At 25.7% G+C, this 22,563-nt stretch overlaps 2 protein-coding genes across 2 annotated transcripts in view; both read right to left on the bottom strand.

The window, feature by feature from the left end:
- The window catches only part of LOC132932993 (uncharacterized), an 8,237-nt gene extending 3,346 nt beyond the window's left edge, over positions 1 to 4,891 (bottom strand). The window contains exon 1 of the mRNA XM_060999331.1: positions 4,832 to 4,891. Coding sequence (XP_060855314.1) covers positions 4,832 to 4,891 — 60 coding nt within the window. The remainder of the gene's footprint in view (positions 1 to 4,831) is intronic.
- Positions 1 to 22,563, bottom strand: part of LOC132935139 (uncharacterized) — a 494,638-nt gene that overhangs the window by 270,755 nt on the left and 201,320 nt on the right. The window lies entirely within an intron of this gene.

Below are 22,563 nucleotides of genomic sequence, written 5' to 3'. Positions count from 1 at the left end.
TATATTTTTCTGATAGACCATTTTATGACGAATAAATACATATGATTTTTGTCATTGTACTATATTTATTTTATTTTTTTAATTATTACGAAAAAATATTTTTTATGACCAACCAAAATATCGTAATTTGCACACCATTTTTCGGTCTTAGGGTTGATGGAAATTTTCCAACAGTAAAATATGACTGAGGATACCATTCTGAACATTTAAAAAAAAAAAATCAAGTCGATATGTTCAATATTAAAGAAAATAGGTTTTCATAGATTTTTGTTTAAGTCCAGGCTGTTTACGTATAGCTGTGAATACGTTGTTTTTTAACTCTGCGCACCAAATGTAGAATAAAAAACTGTATTTCTCAACTAAACTATATAAATTTATATTTTTCTGATAGATTATATCACGCTGAATCTTTATATCTACTAAACATACCTTAACTTCAAATATTTTCGCAGAAATCACATTTTGAACATAAATATTTGGCATATTTTCATCGATTTAGCGGGTTATTTTGGTATTGAACATAAGCCTATAAAACTTTTATTTCTTACCTAAACTTTATCAAGTTGTATTTTTCTTATAGACCAGGTCATGACGGTTAAGAAAATATAACTTTTGTCATAGTAAAATAGATAGTTTTTTCCTAAATTACTTCCAAAAAATGTATATTGTGATAATCCAAAATATCGTGATTACAGTGGTTTCTTTTTTGAACATAAGCCTATTTATCCTTTAATTTTTACCCAAACTTTATATGAAATTATATTTTTCTGATAGACCATTTTATGACGAATAAATACATATGATTTTTGTCATTGTACTATATTTATTTTATTTTTTTAATTATTACGAAAAAATATTTTTTATGACCAACCAAAATATCGTAATTTGCACACCATTTTTCGGTCTTAGGGTTGATGGAAATTTTCCAACAGTAAAATATGACTGAGGATACCATTCTGAACATTTAAAAAAAAAAATCAAGTCGATATGTTCAATATTAAAGAAAATAGGTTTTCATAGATTTTTGTTTAAGTCCAGGATGTTTACGTATAGCTGTGAATACGTTGTTTTTTAACTCTGCGCACCAAATGTAGAATAAAAAACTGTATTTCTCAACTAAACTATATAAATTTATATTTTTCTGATAGATTATATCACGCTGAATCTTTATATCTACTAAACTTACCTTAACTTCAAATATTTTCGCAGAAATCACATTTTGAACATAAATATTTGGCATATTTTCATCGATTTAGCGGGTTATTTTGGTATTGAACATAAGCCTATAAAACTTTTATTTCTTACCTAAACTTTATCAAGTTGTATTTTTCTTATAGACCAGGTCATGACGGTTAAGAAAATATAACTTTTGTCATAGTAAAATAGATAGTTTTTTCCTAAATTACTTCCAAAAAATGTATATTGTGATAATCCAAAATATCGTGATTACAGTGGTTTCTTTTTTGAACATAAGCCTATTTATCCTTTAATTTTTACCCAAACTTTATATGAAATTATATTTTTCTGATAGACCATTTTATGACGAATAAATACATATGATTTTTGTCATTGTACTATATTTATTTTATTTTTTTAATTATTACGAAAAAATATTTTTTATGACCAACCAAAATATCGTAATTTGCACACCATTTTTCGGTCTTAGGGTTGATGGAAATTTTCCAACAGTAAAATATGACTGAGGATACCATTCTGAACATTTAAAAAAAAAAAATCAAGTCGATATGTTCAATATTAAAGAAAATAGGTTTTCATAGATTTTTGTTTAAGTCCAGGCTGTTTACGTATAGCTGTGAATACGTTGTTTTTTAACTCTGCGCACCAAATGTAGAATAAAAAACTGTATTTCTCAACTAAACTATATAAATTTATATTTTTCTGATAGATTATATCACGCTGAATCTTTATATCTACTAAACTTACCTTAACTTCAAATATTTTCGCAGAAATCACATTTTGAACATAAATATTTGGCATATTTTCATCGATTTAGCGGGTTATTTTGGTATTGAACATAAGCCTATAAAACTTTTATTTCTTACCTAAACTTTATCAAGTTGTATTTTTCTTATAGACCAGGTCATGACGGTTAAGAAAATATAACTTTTGTCATAGTAAAATAGATAGTTTTTTCCTAAATTACTTCCAAAAAATGTATATTGTGATAATCCAAAATATCGTGATTACAGTGGTTTCTTTTTTGAACATAAGCCTATTTATCCTTTAATTTTTACCCAAACTTTATATGAAATTATATTTTTCTGATAGACCATTTTATGACGAATAAATACATATGATTTTTGTCATTGTACTATATTTATTTTATTTTTTTAATTATTACGAAAAAATATTTTTTATGACCAACCAAAATATCGTAATTTGCACACCATTTTTCGGTCTTAGGGTTGATGGAAATTTTCCAACAGTAAAATATGACTGAGGATACCATTCTGAACATTTAAAAAAAAAAATCAAGTCGATATGTTCAATATTAAAGAAAATAGGTTTTTCATAGATTTTTGTTTAAGTCCAGGCTGTTTACGTATAGCTGTGAATACGTTGTTTTTTAACTCTGCGCACCAAATGTAGAATAAAAAACTGTATTTCTCAACTAAACTATATAAATTTATATTTTTCTGATAGATTATATCACGCTGAATCTTTATATCTACTAAACTTACCTTAACTTCAAATATTTTCGCAGAAATCACATTTTGAACATAAATATTTGGCATATTTTCATCGATTTAGCGGGTTATTTTGGTATTGAACATAAGCCTATAAAACTTTTATTTCTTACCTAAACTTTATCAAGTTGTATTTTTCTTATAGACCAGGTCATGACGGTTAAGAAAATATAACTTTTGTCATAGTAAAATAGATAGTTTTTTCCTAAATTACTTCCAAAAAATGTATATTGTGATAATCCAAAATATCGTGATTACAGTGGTTTCTTTTTTGAACATAAGCCTATTTATCCTTTAATTTTTACCCAAACTTTATATGAAATTATATTTTTCTGATAGACCATTTTATGACGAATAAATACATATGATTTTTGTCATTGTACTATATTTATTTTATTTTTTTAATTATTACGAAAAAATATTTTTTATGACCAACCAAAATATCGTAATTTGCACACCATTTTTCGGTCTTAGGGTTGATGGAAATTTTCCAACAGTAAAATATGACTGAGGATACCATTCTGAACATTTAAAAAAAAAAATCAAGTCGATATGTTCAATATTAAAGAAAATAGGTTTTCATAGATTTTTGTTTAAGTCCAGGCTGTTTACGTATAGCTGTGAATACGTTGTTTTTTAACTCTGCGCACCAAATGTAGAATAAAAAACTGTATTTCTCAACTAAACTATATAAATTTATATTTTTCTGATAGATTATATCACGCTGAATCTTTATATCTACTAAACTTACCTTAACTTCAAATATTTTCGCAGAAATCACATTTTGAACATAAATATTTGGCATATTTTCATCGATTTAGCGGGTTATTTTGGTATTGAACATAAGCCTATAAAACTTTTATTTCTTACCTAAACTTTATCAAGTTGTATTTTTCTTATAGACCAGGTCATGACGGTTAAGAAAATATAACTTTTGTCATAGTAAAATAGATAGTTTTTTCCTAAATTACTTCCAAAAAATGTATATTGTGATAATCCAAAATATCGTGATTACAGTGGTTTCTTTTTTGAACATAAGCCTATTTATCCTTTAATTTTTACCCAAACTTTATATGAAATTATATTTTTCTGATAGACCATTTTATGACGAATAAATACATATGATTTTTGTCATTGTACTATATTTATTTTATTTTTTTAATTATTACGAAAAAATATTTTTTATGACCAACCAAAATATCGTAATTTGCACACCATTTTTCGGTCTTAGGGTTGATGGAAATTTTCCAACAGTAAAAATATGACTGAGGATACCATTCTGAACATTTAAAAAAAAAAAATCAAGTCGATATGTTCAATATTAAAGAAAATAGGTTTTCATAGATTTTTGTTTAAGTCCAGGCTGTTTACGTATAGCTGTGAATACGTTGTTTTTTAACTCTGCGCACCAAAATTCGACGGTTACAGGGAAAAAGGGCGTAAACGACATTTTCGTAATTTTTCAGGAGAGCCAAAATAAAAATACAATACGTTTTTCTGTCCTATTCTATCTAAATATTACTTATAAGTATAATTCTTGCATCAATCTATTAATTGATTATGTTTCTAATGTATTTTACTAACAACTATAAAATGTACCGATAATTACGGTAAGAATTAGCTTATTAACGATAATATGGCGCTTACGCCCATTGTTTCTCAACTTACCTGGTCATTGTTGGTTACGCCTGAACTCGTGAACGTATGATTTAATATTAATAATTCAATAAAAAGTACTCAAAATAAAATTAATTAACGTATAATTTCATTATCACATAAAAAAAAACAGTCAAATATTCCTTTTAATAAAATAAAACATCTCTTTTTAGTAAAAAGTATTCAAAATAAAATTAAATAACGTGTATTTAATTATTACATAAAAAAAAACAGTAAAATATTCCTTAAAACAAAATAAAACATCTCTTTTTAGTAAAAAGTATTCAAAATAAAATTAATAACGTGTATTTAATTATCACGTAAGAAAACAGTCAAATATTCCTTAAAATAAAATAAAAAAAACTTTTTTTAAAACAAATCAATATAATTATAATAGTAACCAACTAATTTATAATACTTAATGATAAAATGAGTAAATAAAATTATCAGTCTTATTTTAAACTGACAGTTTCATCTTCCTCGTCAGTTTCTTGTAAACAGTCTTGGATTTTTGTACTATTTCTCATTTGCAGATACTCCTCGTGAAACTCGTTTGGAATAATTCCAGATGTACACAGTTTAAGAAGATCATTATATTTTTCTTTCGAGATTGCAATGGTTTCTTTATACCCGCAAATGCGCTTCAGCCCGCAAATGCGTAATGCCTATCGTTATTCGTTATCATAAATTAGCATCTAATATAATATCATTATTCTGATAATCTGATGTTAGCAACAAAATGTCGTTTACAACATCATATATTATTTAATAGTCGTTTACGCCTAATAAAAGTCGTTTACGCCTAATAAAAGTCGTTTACGCCTAACAACAACTACGCACCTGATAATGAATGGCGTTTACGCTAAATATATAAACATCGATAGTTAATCGTAGAAAAATCGTATCGATACAATCATTGGCTCTATCGATAAAGAATCGTGGCGTTTACGCCAAAATTCTATTAACTCATTTTCGGCCAAAATGTCGTTTACGCCCTTTTTCCCTGTAACCGTCGATTAATGTAGAATAAAAAACTGTATTTCTCAACTAAACTATATAAATTTATATTTTTCTGATAGATTATATCACGCTGAATCTTTATATCTACTAAACTTACCTTAACTTCAAATATTTTCGCAGAAATCACATTTTGAACATAAATATTTGGCATATTTTCATCGATTTAGCGGGTTATTTTGGTATTGAACATAAGCCTATAAAACTTTTATTTCTTACCTAAACTTTATCAAGTTGTATTTTTCTTATAGACCAGGTCATGACGGTTAAGAAAATATAACTTTTGTCATAGTAAAATAGATAGTTTTTTCCTAAATTACTTCCAAAAAATGTATATTGTGATAATCCAAAATATCGTGATTACAGTGGTTTCTTTTTTGAACATAAGCCTATTTATCCTTTAATTTTTACCCAAACTTTATATGAAATTATATTTTTCTGATAGACCATTTTTATGACGAATAAAATACATATGATTTTTGTCATTGTACTATATTTATTTTATTTTTTTAATTATTACGAAAAAATATTTTTTATGACCAACCCAAAATATCGTAATTTGCACACCATTTTTCGGTCTTAGGGTTGATGGAAATTTTCCAACAGTAAAATATGACTGAGGATACCATTCTGAACATTTAAAAAAAAAAAATCAAGTCGATATGTTCAATATTAAAGAAAATAGGTTTTCATAGATTTTTGTTTAAGTCCAGGCCTGTTTACGTATAGCTGTGAATACGTTGTTTTTTAACTCTGCGCACCAAATGTAGAATAAAAAACTGTATTTCTCAACTAAACTATATAAATTTATATTTTTCTGATAGATTATATCACGCTGAATCTTTATATCTACTAAACTTACCTTAACTTCAAATATTTTCGCAGAAATCACATTTTGAACATAAATATTTGGCATATTTTCATCGATTTAGCGGGTTATTTTGGTATTGAACATAAGCCTATAAAACTTTTATTTCTTACCTAAACTTTATCAAGTTGTATTTTTCTTATAGACCAGGTCATGACGGTTAAGAAAATATAACTTTTGTCATAGTAAAATAGATAGTTTTTTCCTAAATTACTTCCAAAAAATGTATATTGTGATAATCCAAAATATCGTGATTACAGTGGTTTCTTTTTTGAACATAAGCCTATTTATCCTTTAATTTTTACCCAAACTTTATATGAAATTATATTTTTCTGATAGACCATTTTATGACGAATAAATACATATGATTTTTGTCATTGTACTATATTTATTTTATTTTTTTAATTATTACGAAAAAATATTTTTTATGACCAACCAAAATATCGTAATTTGCACACCATTTTTCGGTCTTAGGGTTGATGGAAATTTTTCCAACAGTAAAATATGACTGAGGATACCATTCTGAACATTTAAAAAAAAAAAATCAAGTCGATATGTTCAATATTAAAGAAAATAGGTTTTCATAGATTTTTGTTTAAGTCCAGGCTGTTTACGTATAGCTGTGAATACGTTGTTTTTTAACTCTTGCGCACCAAATGTAGAATAAAAAACTGTATTTCTCAACTAAACTATATAAATTTATATTTTTCTGATAGATTATATCACGCTGAATCTTTATATCTACTAAACTTACCTTAACTTCAAATATTTTCGCAGAAATCACATTTTGAACATAAATATTTGGCATATTTTTCATCGATTTAGCGGGTTATTTTGGTATTGAACATAAGCCTATAAAACTTTTATTTCTTACCTAAACTTTATCAAGTTGTATTTTTCTTATAGACCAGGTCATGACGGTTAAGAAAATATAACTTTTGTCATAAGTAAAATAGATAGTTTTTTCCTAAATTACTTCCAAAAAATGTATATTGTGATAATCCAAAATATCGTGATTACAGTGGTTTCTTTTTTGAACATAAGCCTATTTATCCTTTAATTTTTACCCAAAACTTTATATGAAATTATATTTTTCTGATAGACCATTTTATGACGAATAAATACATATGATTTTTGTCATTGTACTATATTTATTTTATTTTTTTAATTATTACGAAAAAATATTTTTTATGACCAACCAAAATATCGTAATTTGCACACCCATTTTTCGGTCTTAGGGTTGATGGAAATTTTCCAACAGTAAAATATGACTGAGGATACCATTCTGAACATTTAAAAAAAAAAAATCAAGTCGATATGTTCAATATTAAAGAAAATAGGTTTTCATAGATTTTTGTTTAAGTCCAGGCTGTTTAACGTATAGCTGTGAATACGTTGTTTTTTAACTCTGCGCACCAAATGTAGAATAAAAAAACTGTATTTCTCAACTAAACTATATAAATTTATATTTTTCTGATAGATTATATCACGCTGAATCTTTATATCTACTAAACTTACCTTAACTTCAAATATTTTCGCAGAAATCACATTTTGAACATAAATATTTGGCATATTTTCATCGATTTAGCGGGTTATTTTGGTATTGAACATAAGCCTATAAAACTTTTATTTCTTACCTAAACTTTATCAAGTTGTATTTTTCTTATAGACCAGGTCATGACGGTTAAGAAAATATAACTTTTGTCATAGTAAAATAGATAGTTTTTTCCTAAATTACTTCCAAAAAAATGTATATTGTGATAATCCAAAATATCGTGATTACAGTGGGTTTCTTTTTTGAACATAAGCCTATTTATCCTTTAATTTTTACCCAAACTTTATATGAAATTATATTTTTCTGATAGACCATTTTATGACGAATAAATACATATGATTTTTTGTCATTGTACTATATTTATTTTATTTTTTTAATTATTACGAAAAAAATATTTTTTATGACCAACCAAAATATCGTAATTTGCACACCATTTTTCGGTCTTAGGGTTGATGGAAATTTTCCAACAGTAAAATATGACTGAGGATACCATTCTGAACATTTAAAAAAAAAAATCAAGTCGATATGTTCAATATTAAAGAAAATAGGTTTTCATAGATTTTTGTTTAAGTCCAGGCTGTTTACGTATAGCTGTGAATACGTTGTTTTTTAACTCTGCGCACCAAATGTAGAATAAAAAACTGTATTTCTCAACTAAACTATATAAATTTATATTTTTCTGATAGATTATACCACGCTGAATCTTTATATCTACTAAACTTACCTTAACTTCAAATATTTTCGCAGAAATCACATTTTGAACATAAATATTTGGCATATTTTCATCGATTTTAGCGGGTTATTTTGGTATTGAACATAAGCCTATAAAACTTTTATTTCTTACCTAAACTTTATCAAGTTGTATTTTTCTTATAGACCAGGTCATGACGGTTAAGAAAATATAACTTTTGTCATAGTAAAATAGATAGTTTTTTCCTAAATTACTTCCAAAAAATGTATATTGTGATAATCCAAAATATCGTGATTACAGTGGTTTCTTTTTTGAACATAAGCCTATTTATCCTTTAATTTTTACCCAAACTTTATATGAAATTATATTTTTCTGATAGACCATTTTATGACGAATAAATACATATGATTTTTGTCATTGTACTATATTTATTTTATTTTTTTAATTATTACGAAAAAATATTTTTTATGACCCAACCAAAATATCGTAATTTGCACACCATTTTTCGGTCTTAGGGTTGATGGAAATTTTCCAACAGTAAAAATATGACTGAGGATACCATTCTGAACATTTAAAAAAAAAAAATCAAGTCGATATGTTCAATATTAAAGAAAATAGGTTTTCATAGATTTTTGTTTAAGTCCAGGCTGTTTACGTATAGCTGTGAATACGTTGTTTTTTAACTCTGCGCACCAAATGTAGAATAAAAAACTGTATTTCTCAACTAAACTATATAAATTTATATTTTTCTGATAGATTATATCACGCTGAATCTTTATATCTACTAAACTTACCTTAACTTCAAATATTTTCGCAGAAATCACATTTTGAACATAAATATTTGGCATATTTTCATCGATTTAGCGGGTTATTTTGGTATTGAACATAAGCCTATAAAACTTTTATTTCTTACCTAAACTTTATCAAGTTGTATTTTTCTTATAGACCAGGTCATGACGGTTAAGAAAATATAACTTTTGTCATAGTAAAATAGATAGTTTTTTCCTAAATTACTTCCAAAAAATGTATATTGTGATAATCCAAAATATCGTGATTACAGTGGTTTCTTTTTTTGAACATAAGCCTATTTATCCTTTAATTTTTACCCAAACTTTATATGAAATTATATTTTTCTGATAGACCATTTTATGACGAATAAATACATATGATTTTTGTCATTGTACTATATTTATTTTATTTTTTTAATTATTACGAAAAAAATATTTTTTATGACCAACCAAAATATCGTAATTTGCACACCATTTTTCGGTCTTAGGGTTGATGGAAATTTTCCAACAGTAAAATATGACTGAGGATACCATTCTGAACATTTAAAAAAAAAAATCAAGTCGATATGTTCAATATTAAAGAAAATAGGTTTTCATAGATTTTTGTTTAAGTCCAGGATGTTTACGTATAGCTGTGAATACGTTGTTTTTTAACTCTGCGCACCAAATGTAGAATAAAAAACTGTATTTCTCAACTAAACTATATAAATTTATATTTTTCTGATAGATTATATCACGCTGAATCTTTATATCTACTAAACTTACCTTAACTTCAAATATTTTCGCAGAAATCACATTTTTGAACATAAATATTTGGCATATTTTCATCGATTTAGCGGGTTATTTTGGTATTGAACATAAGCCTATAAAACTTTTATTTCTTACCTAAACTTTATCAAGTTGTATTTTTCTTATAGACCAGGTCATGACGGTTAAGAAAATATAACTTTTGTCATAGTAAAATAGATAGTTTTTTCCTAAATTACTTCCCAAAAAATGTATATTGTGATAATCCAAAATATCGTGATTTACAGTGGTTCTTTTTTTGAACATAAGCCTATTTATCCTTTAATTTTTACCCAAACTTTATATGAAATTATATTTTTCTGATAGACCATTTTATGACGAATAAATACATATGATTTTTGTCATTGTACTATATTTATTTTATTTTTTTAATTATTACGAAAAAATATTTTTTATGACCAACCAAAATATCGTAATTTGCACACCATTTTTCGGTCTTAGGGTTGATGGAAATTTTCCAACAGTAAAATATGACTGAGGATACCATTCTGAACATTTAAAAAAAAAAAAATCAAGTCGATATGTTCAATATTAAAGAAAATAGGTTTTCATAGATTTTTGTTTAAGTCCAGGCTGTTTACGTATAGCTGTGAATTACGTTGTTTTTTAACTCTGCGCACCAAATGTAGAATAAAAAAACTGTATTTCTCAACTAAACTATATAAATTTATATTTTTCTGATAGATTATATCACGCTGAATCTTTATATCTACTAAACTTACCTTAACTTCAAATATTTTCGCAGAAATCACATTTTGAACATAAATATTTGGCATATTTTCATCGATTTAGCGGGTTATTTTGGTATTGAACATAAGCCTATAAAACTTTTATTTCTTACCTAAACTTTATCAAGTTGTATTTTCTTATAGACCAGGTCATGACGGTTAAGAAAATATAACTTTTGTCATAGTAAAATAGATAGTTTTTTCCTAATTACTTCCAAAAAATGTATATTGTGATAATCCAAAATATCGTGATTACAGTGGTTTCTTTTTTGAACATAAGCCTATTTATCCTTTAATTTTTACCCAAACTTTATATGAAATTATATTTTTCTGATAGACCCATTTTATGACGAATAAATACATATGATTTTTGTCATTGTACTATATTTATTTTATTTTTTTAATTATTACGAAAAAATATTTTTTATGACCAACCAAAATATCCGTAATTTGCACACCATTTTTTCGGTCTTAGGGTTGATGGAAATTTTCCAACAGTAAAATATGACTGAGGATACCATTCTGAACATTTAAAAAAAAAAATCAAGTCGATATGTTTCAATATTAAAGAAAATAGGGTTTTTCATAGATTTTTGTTTAAGTCCAGGCTGTTTACGTATAGCTGTGAATACGTTGTTTTTTAACTCTGCGCACCAAATGTAGAATAAAAAACTGTATTTTCTCAACCTAAACTATATAAAGTTATATTTTTCTGATAGATTATATCACGCTGAATCTTTATATCTACTAAAACTTACCTTAACTTCAAATATTTTCGCAGAAATCACATTTTGAACATAAATATTTGGCATATTTTCATCGATTTAGCGGGTTATTTTGGTATTGAACATAAGCCTATAAAACTTTTATTTCTTACCTAAACTTTATCAAGTTGTATTTTTTCTTATAGACCAGGTCATGACGGTTAAGAAAATATAACTTTTGTCATAGTAAAATAGATAGTTTTTTCCTAAATTACTTCCAAAAAATGTATATTGTGATAATCCAAAATATCGTGATTACAGTGGTTTCTTTTTTGAACATAAGCCTATTTATCCTTTAATTTTTTACCCAAACTTTATATGAAATTATATTTTTCTGATAGACCATTTTATGACGAATAAATACATATGATTTTTGTCATTGTACTATATTTATTTTATTTTTTTAATTATTACGAAAAAAATATTTTTTATGACCAACCAAAATATCGTAATTTGCACACCATTTTTCGGTCTTAGGGTTGATGGAAATTTTCCAACAGTAAAATATGACTGAGGATACCAATTCTGAACATTTAAAAAAAAAAAAATCAAGTCGATATGTTCAATATTAAAGAAAATAGGTTTTCATAGATTTTTGTTTAAGTCCAGGCTGTTTACGTATAGCTGTGAATACGTTGTTTTTTAACTCTGCGCACCAAATGTAGGAATAAAAAAACTGTATTTCTCAACTAAACTATATAAATTTATATTTTTCTGATAGATTATATCACGCTGAATCTTTATATCTACTAAACTTACCTTAACTTCAAATATTTTCGCAGAAATCACATTTTGAACATAAATATTTGGCATATTTTCATCGATTTAGCGGGGTTATTTTGGGTATTGAACATAAGCCTATAAAACTTTTATTTCTTACCTAAACTTTATCAAGTTGTATTTTTCTTATAGACCAGGTCATGACGGTTAAGAAAATATAACTTTTGTCATAGTAAAATAGATAGTTTTTTCCTAAATTACTTCCAAAAAATGTATATTGTGATAATCCCAAAATATCGTGATTACAGTGGTTTCTTTTTTGAACATAAGCCTATTTATCCTTTAATTTTTACCCAAACTTTATATGAAATTATATTTTTCTGATAGACCATTTTATGACGAATAAATACATATGATTTTTGTCATTGTACTATATTTATTTTATTTTTTTAATTATTACGAAAAAATATTTTTTATGACCAACCCAAAATATCGTAATTTGCACACCATTTTTCGGTCTTAGGGTTGATGGAAATTTTCCAACAGTAAAATATGACTGAGGATACCATTCTGAACATTTAAAAAAAAAAATCAAGTCGATATGTTCAATATTAAAGAAAATAGGTTTTCATAGATTTTTGTTTAAGTCCAGGCTGTTTACGTATAGCTGTGAATACGTTGTTTTTTAACTCTGCGCACCAAATGTAGAATAAAAAACTGTATTTCTCAACTAAACTATATAAATTTATATTTTTCTGATAGATTATATCACGCTGAATCTTTATATCTACTAAACTTACCTTAACTTCAAATATTTTCGCAGAAATCACATTTTGAACATAAATATTTGGCATATTTTCATCGATTTAGCGGGTTATTTTGGTTATTGAACATAAGCCTATAAAACTTTTATTTCTTACCTAAACTTTATCAAGTTGTATTTTTCTTATAGACCAGGTCATGACGGTTAAGAAAATATAACTTTTGTCATAGTAAAATAGATAGTTTTTTCCTAAATTACTTCCAAAAAATGTATATTGTGATAATCCAAAATATCGTGATTACAGTGGTTTCTTTTTTGAACATAAGCCTATTTATCCTTTAATTTTTACCCAAACTTTATATGAAATTATATTTTTCTGATAGACCCATTTTATGACGAATAAGATACATATGATTTTTGTCATTGACTATATATTTATTTTATTTTTTTAATTATTACGAAAAAATATTTTTTATGACCAACCAAAATATCGTAATTTGCACACCATTTTTCGGTCTTAGGGTTGATGGAAATTTTCCAACAGTAAAATATGACTGAGGATACCATTCTGAACATTTAAAAAAAAAAAAATCAAGTCGATATGTTCAATATTAAAGAAAATAGGTTTTCATAGATTTTTGTTTAAGTCCAGGCTGTTTACGTATAGCTGTGAATACGTTGTTTTTTAACTCTGCGCACCAAATGTAGAATAAAAAACCTGTATTTCTCAACTAAACTATATAAATTTATATTTTTCTGATAGATTATATCACGCTCGAATCTTTATATATCTACTAAACTTACCTTAACTTCAAATATTTTCGCAGAAATCACATTTTGAACATAAATATTTGCATATTTTCATCGATTTAGCGGGTTATTTTGGTATTGAACATAAGCCTATAAAACTTTTATTTCTTACCTAAACTTTATCAAGTTGTATTTTTCTTATAGACCAGGTCATGACGGTTAAGAAAATATAACTTTTGTCATAGTAAAATAGATAGTTTTTTCCTAAATTACTTCCAAAAAATGTATATTGTGATAATCCAAAATATCGTGATTACAGTGGTTTCTTTTTTGAACATAAGCCTATTTATCCTTTAATTTTTACCCAAACTTTATATGAAATTATATTTTCTGATAGACCATTTTATGACGAATAAATACATATGATTTTGTCATTGTACTATATTTATTTTATTTTTTTAATTATTACGAAAAAATATTTTTTATGACCAACCAAAATATCGTAATTTGCACACCATTTTTCGGTCTTAGGGTGATGGAAATTTTCCAACAGTAAAATATGACTGAGGATACCATTCTGAACATTTAAAAAAAAAAAATCAAGTCGATATGTTCAATATTAAAGAAAATAGGTTTTCATAGATTTTTGTTTAAGTCCAGGCTGTTTACGTATACGTGTGAATACGTTGTTTTTTAAACTCTGCGCACCAAATGTAGAATAAAAAACTGTATTTCTCAACTAAAACTATATAAATTTTATATTTTTCTGATAGATTATATCACGCTGAATCTTTATATCTACTAAACTACCTTAACTTCAAATATTTTCGCAGAAATCACATTTTGAACATAAATATTTGGCATATTTTCATCGATTTAGCGGGTTATTTTGGTATTGAACATAAGCCTATAAAACTTTTATTTCTTACCTAAACTTTATCAAGTTGTATTTTTCTTATAGACCAGGTCATGACGGTTAAGAAAATATAACTTTTGTCATAGTAAAATAGATAGTTTTTTCCTAAATTACTTCCAAAAATGTATATTGTGATAATCCAAAATATCGTGATTACAGTGGTTTCTTTTTTGAACATAAGCCTATTTATCCTTTAATTTTTACCCAAACTTTATATGAAATTATATTTTTCTGATAGACCATTTTATGACGAATAAATACATATGATTTTTGTCATTGTACTATATTTATTTTATTTTTTTAATTATTACGAAAAAATATTTTTTATGATTTTTCGGTCTTAGGGTTGATGGAAATTTTCCAACAGTAAAATATGACTGAAGATACCATTCTGAACATTTAAAAAAAAAAATCAAGTCGATATGTTCAATATTAAAGAAAATAGGTTTTCATAGATTTTTGTTTAAGTCCAGGCTGTTTACGTATAGCTGTGAATACGTTGTTTTTTAACTCTGCGCACCAAATGTAGAATAAAAAACTGTATTTCTCAACTAAACTATATAAATTTATATTTTTCTGATAGATTATATCACGCTGAATCTTTATATCTACTAAACTTACCTTAACTTCAAATATTTTCGCAGAAATCACATTTTGAACATAAATATTTGGCATATTTTCATCGATTTAGCGGGTTATTTTGGTATTGAACATAAGCCTATAAAACTTTTATTTCTTACCTAAACTTTATCAAGTTGTATTTTTCTTATAGACCAGGTCATGGCGGTTAAGAAAATATAACTTTTGTCATAGTAAAATAGATAGTTTTTTCCTAAATTACTTCCAAAAAATGTATATTGTGATAATCCAAAATATCGTGATTACAGTGGTTTCTTTTTTGAACATAAGCCTATTTATCCTTTAATTTTTACCCAAACTTTATATGAAATTATATTTTTCTGATAGACCATTTTATGACGAATAAATACATATGATTTTTGTCATTGTACTATATTTATTTTATTTTTTTAATTATTACGAAAAAATATTTTTTATGACCAACCAAAATATCGTAATTTGCACACCATTTTTCGGTCTTAGGGTTGATGGAAATTTTCCAACAGTAAAATATGACTGAGGATACCATTCTGAACATTTAAAAAAAAAAAATCAAGTCGATATGTTCAATATTAAAGAAAATAGGTTTTCATAGATTTTTGTTTAAGTCCAGGCTGTTTACGTATAGCTGTGAATACGTTGTTTTTTAACTCTGCGCACCAAATGTAGAATAAAAAACTGTATTTCTCAACTAAACTATATAAATTTATATTTTTCTGATAGATTATATCACGCTGAATCTTTATATCTACTAAACTTACCTTAACTTCAAATATTTTCGCAGAAATCACATTTTGAACATAAATATTTGGCATATTTTCATCGATTTAGCGGGTTATTTTGGTATTGAACATAAGCCTATAAAACTTTTATTTCTTACCTAAACTTTATCAAGTTGTATTTTTCTTATAGACCAGGTCATGACGGTTAAGAAAATATAACTTTTGTCATAGTAAAATAGATAGTTTTTTCCTAAATTACTTCCAAAAAATGTATATTGTGATAATCCAAAATATCGTGATTACAGTGGTTTCTTTTTTGAACATAAGCCTATTTATCCTTTAATTTTTACCCAAACTTTATATGAAATTATATTTTTCTGATAGACCATTTTATGACGAATAAATACATATGATTTTTGTCATTGTACTATATTTATTTTATTTTTTTTAATTATTACGAAAAAATATTTTTTATGACCAACCAAAATATCGTAATTTGCACACCATTTTTCGGTCTTAGGGTTGATGGAAATTTTCCAACAGTAAAATATGACTGAGGATACCATTCTGAACATTTAAAAAAAAAAATCAAGTCGATATGTTCAATATTAAAGAAAATAGGTTTTCATAGATTTTTGTTTAAGTCCAGGCTGTTTACGTATAGCTGTGAATACGTTGTTTTTTAACTCTGCGCACCAAATGTAGAATAAAAAACTGTATTTCTCAACTAAACTATATAAATTTATATTTTTCTGATAGATTATATCACGCTGAATCTTTATATCTACTAAACTTACCTTAACTTCAAATATTTTCGCAGAAATCACATTTTGAACATAAATATTTGGCATATTTTCATCGATTTAGCGGGTTATTTTGGTATTGAACATAAGCCTATAAAACTTTTATTTCTTACCTAAACTTTATCAAGTTGTATTTTTCTTATAGACCAGGTCATGACGGTTAAGAAAATATAACTTTTGTCATAGTAAAATAGATAGTTTTTTCCTAAATTACTTCCAAAAAATGTATATTGTGATAATCCAAAATATCGTGATTACAGTGGTTTCTTTTTTGAACATAAGCCTATTTATCCTTTAATTTTTACCCAAACTTTATATGAAATTATATTTTTCTGATAGACCATTTTATGACGAATAAATACATATGATTTTTGTCATTGTACTATATTTATTTTATTTTTTTAATTATTACGAAAAAATATTTTTTATGACCAACCAAAATATCGTAATTTGCACACCATTTTTCGGTCTTAGGGTTGATGGAAATTTTCCAACAGTAAAATATGACTGAGGATACCATTCTGAACATTTAAAAAAAAAAAATCAAGTCGATATGTTCAATATTAAAGAAAATAGGTTTTCATAGATTTTTGTTTAAGTCCAGGCTGTTTACGTATAGCTGTGAATACGTTGTTTTTTAACTCTGCGCACCAAATGTAGAATAAAAAACTGTATTTCTCAACTAAACTATATAAATTTATATTTTTCTGATAGATTATATCACGCTGAATCTTTATATCTACTAAACTTACCTTAACTTCAAATATTTTCGCAGAAATCACATTTTGAACATAAATATTTGGCATATTTTCATCGATTTAGCGGGTTATTTTGGTATTGAACATAAGCCTATAAAACTTTTATTTCTTACCTAAACTTTATCAAGTTGTATTTTTCTTATAGACCAGGTCATGACGGTTAAGAAAATATAACTTTTGTCATAGTAAAATAGATAGTTTTTTCCTAAATTACTTCCAAAAAATGTATATTGTGATAATCCAAAATATCGTGATTACAGTGGTTTCTTTTTTGAACATAAGCCTATTTATCCTTTAATTTTTACCCAAACTTTATATGAAATTATATTTTTCTGATAGACCATTTTATGACGAATAAATACATATGATTTTTGTCATTGTACTATATTTATTTTATTTTTTTAATTATTACGAAAAAATATTTTTTATGACCAACCAAAATATCGTAATTTGCACACCATTTTTCGGTCTTAGGGTTGATGGAAATTTTCCAACAGTAAAATATGACTGAGGATACCATTCTGAACATTTAAAAAAAAAAAATCAAGTCGATATGTTCAATATTAAAGAAAATAGGTTTTCATAGATTTTTGTTTAAGTCCAGGCTGTTTACGTATAGCTGTGAATACGTTGTTTTTTAACTCTGCGCACCAAATGTAGAATAAAAAACTGTATTTCTCAACTAAACTATATAAATTTATATTTTTCTGATAGATTATATCACGCTGAATCTTTATATCTACTAAACTTACCTTAACTTCAAATATTTTCGCAGAAATCACATTTTGAACATAAATATTTGGCATATTTTCATCGATTTAGCGGGTTATTTTGGTATTGAACATAAGCCTATAAAACTTTTATTTCTTACCTAAACTTTATCAAGTTGTATTTTTCTTATAGACCAGGTCATGACGGTTAAGAAAATATAACTTTTGTCATAGTAAAATAGATAGTTTTTTCCTAAATTACTTCCAAAAAATGTATATTGTGATAATCCAAAATATCGTGATTACAGTGGTTTCTTTTTTGAACATAAGCCTATTTATCCTTTAATTTTTACCCAAACTTTATATGAAATTATATTTTTCTGATAGACCATTTTATGACGAATAAATACATATGATTTTTGTCATTGTACTATATTTATTTTATTTTTTTAATTATTACGAAAAAATATTTTTTATGACCAACCAAAATATCGTAATTTGCACACCATTTTTCGGTCTTAGGGTTGATGGAAATTTTCCAACAGTAAAATATGACTGAGGATACCATTCTGAACATTTAAAAAAAAAAATCAAGTCGATATGTTCAATATTAAAGAAAATAGGTTTTCATAGATTTTTGTTTAAGTCCAGGCTGTTTACGTATAGCTGTGAATACGTTGTTTTTTAACTCTGCGCACCAAATGTAGAATAAAAAACTGTATTTCTCAACTAAACTATATAAATTTATATTTTTCTGATAGATTATATCACGCTGAATCTTTATATCTACTAAACTTACCTTAACTTCAAATATTTTCGCAGAAATCACATTTTGAACATAAATATTTGGCATATTTTCATCGATTTAGCGGGTTATTTTGGTATTGAACATAAGCCTATAAAACTTTTATTTCTTACCTAAACTTTATCAAGTTGTATTTTTCTTATAGACCAGGTCATGACGGTTAAGAAAATATAACTTTTGTCATAGTAAAATAGATAGTTTTTTCCTAAATTACTTCCAAAAAATGTATATTGTGATAATCCAAAATATCGTGATTACAGTGGTTTCTTTTTTGAACATAAGCCTATTTATCCTTTAATTTTTACCCAAACTTTATATGAAATTATATTTTTCTGATAGACCATTTTATGACGAATAAATACATATGATTTTTGTCATTGTACTATATTTATTTTATTTTTTTAATTATTACGAAAAAATATTTTTTATGACCAACCAAAATATCGTAATTTGCACACCATTTTTCGGTCTTAGGGTTGATGGAAATTTTCCAACAGTAAAATATGACTGAGGATACCATTCTGAACATTTAAAAAAAAAAAATCAAGTCGATATGTTCAATATTAAAGAAAATAGGTTTTCATAGATTTTTGTTTAAGTCCAGGCTGTTTACGTATAGCTGTGAATACGTTGTTTTTTAACTCTGCGCACCAAATGTAGAATAAAAAACTGTATTTCTCAACTAAACTATATAAATTTATATTTTTCTGATAGATTATATCACGCTGAATCTTTATATCTACTAAACTTACCTTAACTTCAAATATTTTCGCAGAAATCACATTTTGAACATAAATATTTGGCATATTTTCATCGATTTAGCGGGTTATTTTGGTATTGAACATAAGCCTATAAAACTTTTATTTCTTACCTAAACTTTATCAAGTTGTATTTTTCTTATAGACCAGGTCATGACGGTTAAGAAAATATAACTTTTGTCATAGTAAAATAGATAGTTTTTTCCTAAATTACTTCCAAAAAATGTATATTGTGATAATCCAAAATATCGTGATTACAGTGGTTTCTTTTTTGAACATAAGCCTATTTATCCTTTAATTTTTACCCAAACTTTATATGAAATTATATTTTTCTGATAGACCATTTTATGACGAATAAATACATATGATTTTTGTCATTGTACTATATTTATTTTATTTTTTTAATTATTACGAAAAAATATTTTTTATGACCAACCAAAATATCGTAATTTGCACACCATTTTTCGGTCTTAGGGTTGATGGAAATTTTCCAACAGTAAAATATGACTGAGGATACCATTCTGAACATTTAAAAAAAAAAAATCAAGTCGATATGTTCAATATTAAAGAAAATAGGTTTTCATAGATTTTTGTTTAAGTCCAGGCTGTTTACGTATAGCTGTGAATACGTTGTTTTTTAACTCTGCGCACCAAATGTAGAATAAAAAACTGTATTTCTCAACTAAACTATATAAATTTATATTTTTCTGATAGATTATATCACGCTGAATCTTTATATCTACTAAACTTACCTTAACTTCAAATATTTTCGCAGAAATCACATTTTGAACATAAATATTTGGCATATTTTCATCGATTTAGCGGGTTATTTTGGTATTGAACATAAGCCTATAAAACTTTTATTTCTTACCTAAACTTTATCAAGTTGTATTTTTCTTATAGACCAGGTCATGACGGTTAAGAAAATATAACTTTTGTCATAGTAAAATAGATAGTTTTTTCCTAAATTACTTCCAAAAAATGTATATTGTGATAATCCAAAATATCGTGATTACAGTGGTTTCTTTTTTGAACATAAGCCTATTTATCCTTTAATTTTTACCCAAACTTTATATGAAATTATATTTTTCTGATAGACCATTTTATGACGAATAAATACATATGATTTTTGTCATTGTACTATATTTATTTTATTTTTTTAATTATTACGAAAAAATATTTTTTATGACCAACCAAAATATCGTAATTTGCACACCATTTTTCGGTCTTAGGGTTGATGGAAATTTTCCAACAGTAAAATATGACTGAGGATACCATTCTGAACATTTAAAAAAAAAAATCAAGTCGATATGTTCAATATTAAAGAAAATAGGTTTTCATAGATTTTTGTTTAAGTCCAGGCTGTTTACGTATAGCTGTGAATACGTTGTTTTTTAACTCTGCGCACCAAATGTAGAATAAAAAACTGTATTTCTCAACTAAACTATATAAATTTATATTTTTCTGATAGATTATATCACGCTGAATCTTTATATCTACTAAACTTACCTTAACTTCAAATATTTTCGCAGAAATCACATTTTGAACATAAATATTTGGCATATTTTCATCGATTTAGCGGGTTATTTTGGTATTGAACATAAGCCTATAAAACTTTTATTTCTTACCTAAACTTTATCAAGTTGTATTTTTCTTATAGACCAGGTCATGACGGTTAAGAAAATATAACTTTTGTCATAGTAAAATAGATAGTTTTTTCCTAAATTACTTCCAAAAAATGTATATTGTGATAATCCAAAATATCGTGATTACAGTGGTTTCTTTTTTGAACATAAGCCTATTTATCCTTTAATTTTTACCCAAACTTTATATGAAATTATATTTTTCTGATAGACCATTTTATGACGAATAAATACATATGATTTTTGTCATTGTACTATATTTATTTTATTTTTTTAATTATTACGAAAAAATATTTTTTATGACCAACCAAAATATCGTAATTTGCACACCATTTTTCGGTCTTAGGGTTGATGGAAATTTTCCAACAGTAAAATATGACTGAGGATACCATTCTGAACATTTAAAAAAAAAAAATCAAGTCGATATGTTCAATATTAAAGAAAATAGGTTTTCATAGATTTTTGTTTAAGTCCAGGCTGTTTACGTATAGCTGTGAATACGTTGTTTTTTAACTCTGCGCACCAAATGTAGAATAAAAAACTGTATTTCTCAACTAAACTATATAAATTTATATTTTTCTGATAGATTATATCACGCTGAATCTTTATATCTACTAAACTTACCTTAACTTCAAATATTTTCGCAGAAATCACATTTTGAACATAAATATTTGGCATATTTTCATCGATTTAGCGGGTTATTTTGGTATTGAACATAAGCCTATAAAACTTTTATTTCTTACCTAAACTTTATCAAGTTGTATTTTTCTTATAGACCAGGTCATGACGGTTAAGAAAATATAACTTTTGTCATAGTAAAATAGATAGTTTTTTCCTAAATTACTTCCAAAAAATGTATATTGTGATAATCCAAAATATCGTGATTACAGTGGTTTCTTTTTTGAACATAAGCCTATTTATCCTTTAATTTTTACCCAAACTTTATATGAAATTATATTTTTCTGATAGACCATTTTATGACGAATAAATACATATGATTTTTGTCATTGTACTA

Source organism: Metopolophium dirhodum, chromosome 1 (genome assembly GCF_019925205.1).
Source record: "Metopolophium dirhodum isolate CAU chromosome 1, ASM1992520v1, whole genome shotgun sequence".
In the NCBI taxonomy this organism is placed as follows: Eukaryota; Metazoa; Arthropoda; class Insecta; order Hemiptera; family Aphididae; genus Metopolophium; species Metopolophium dirhodum.
Note: the sequence above shows the minus strand (reverse complement) of the source record. Positions and strands in the feature narration are given on the sequence as shown.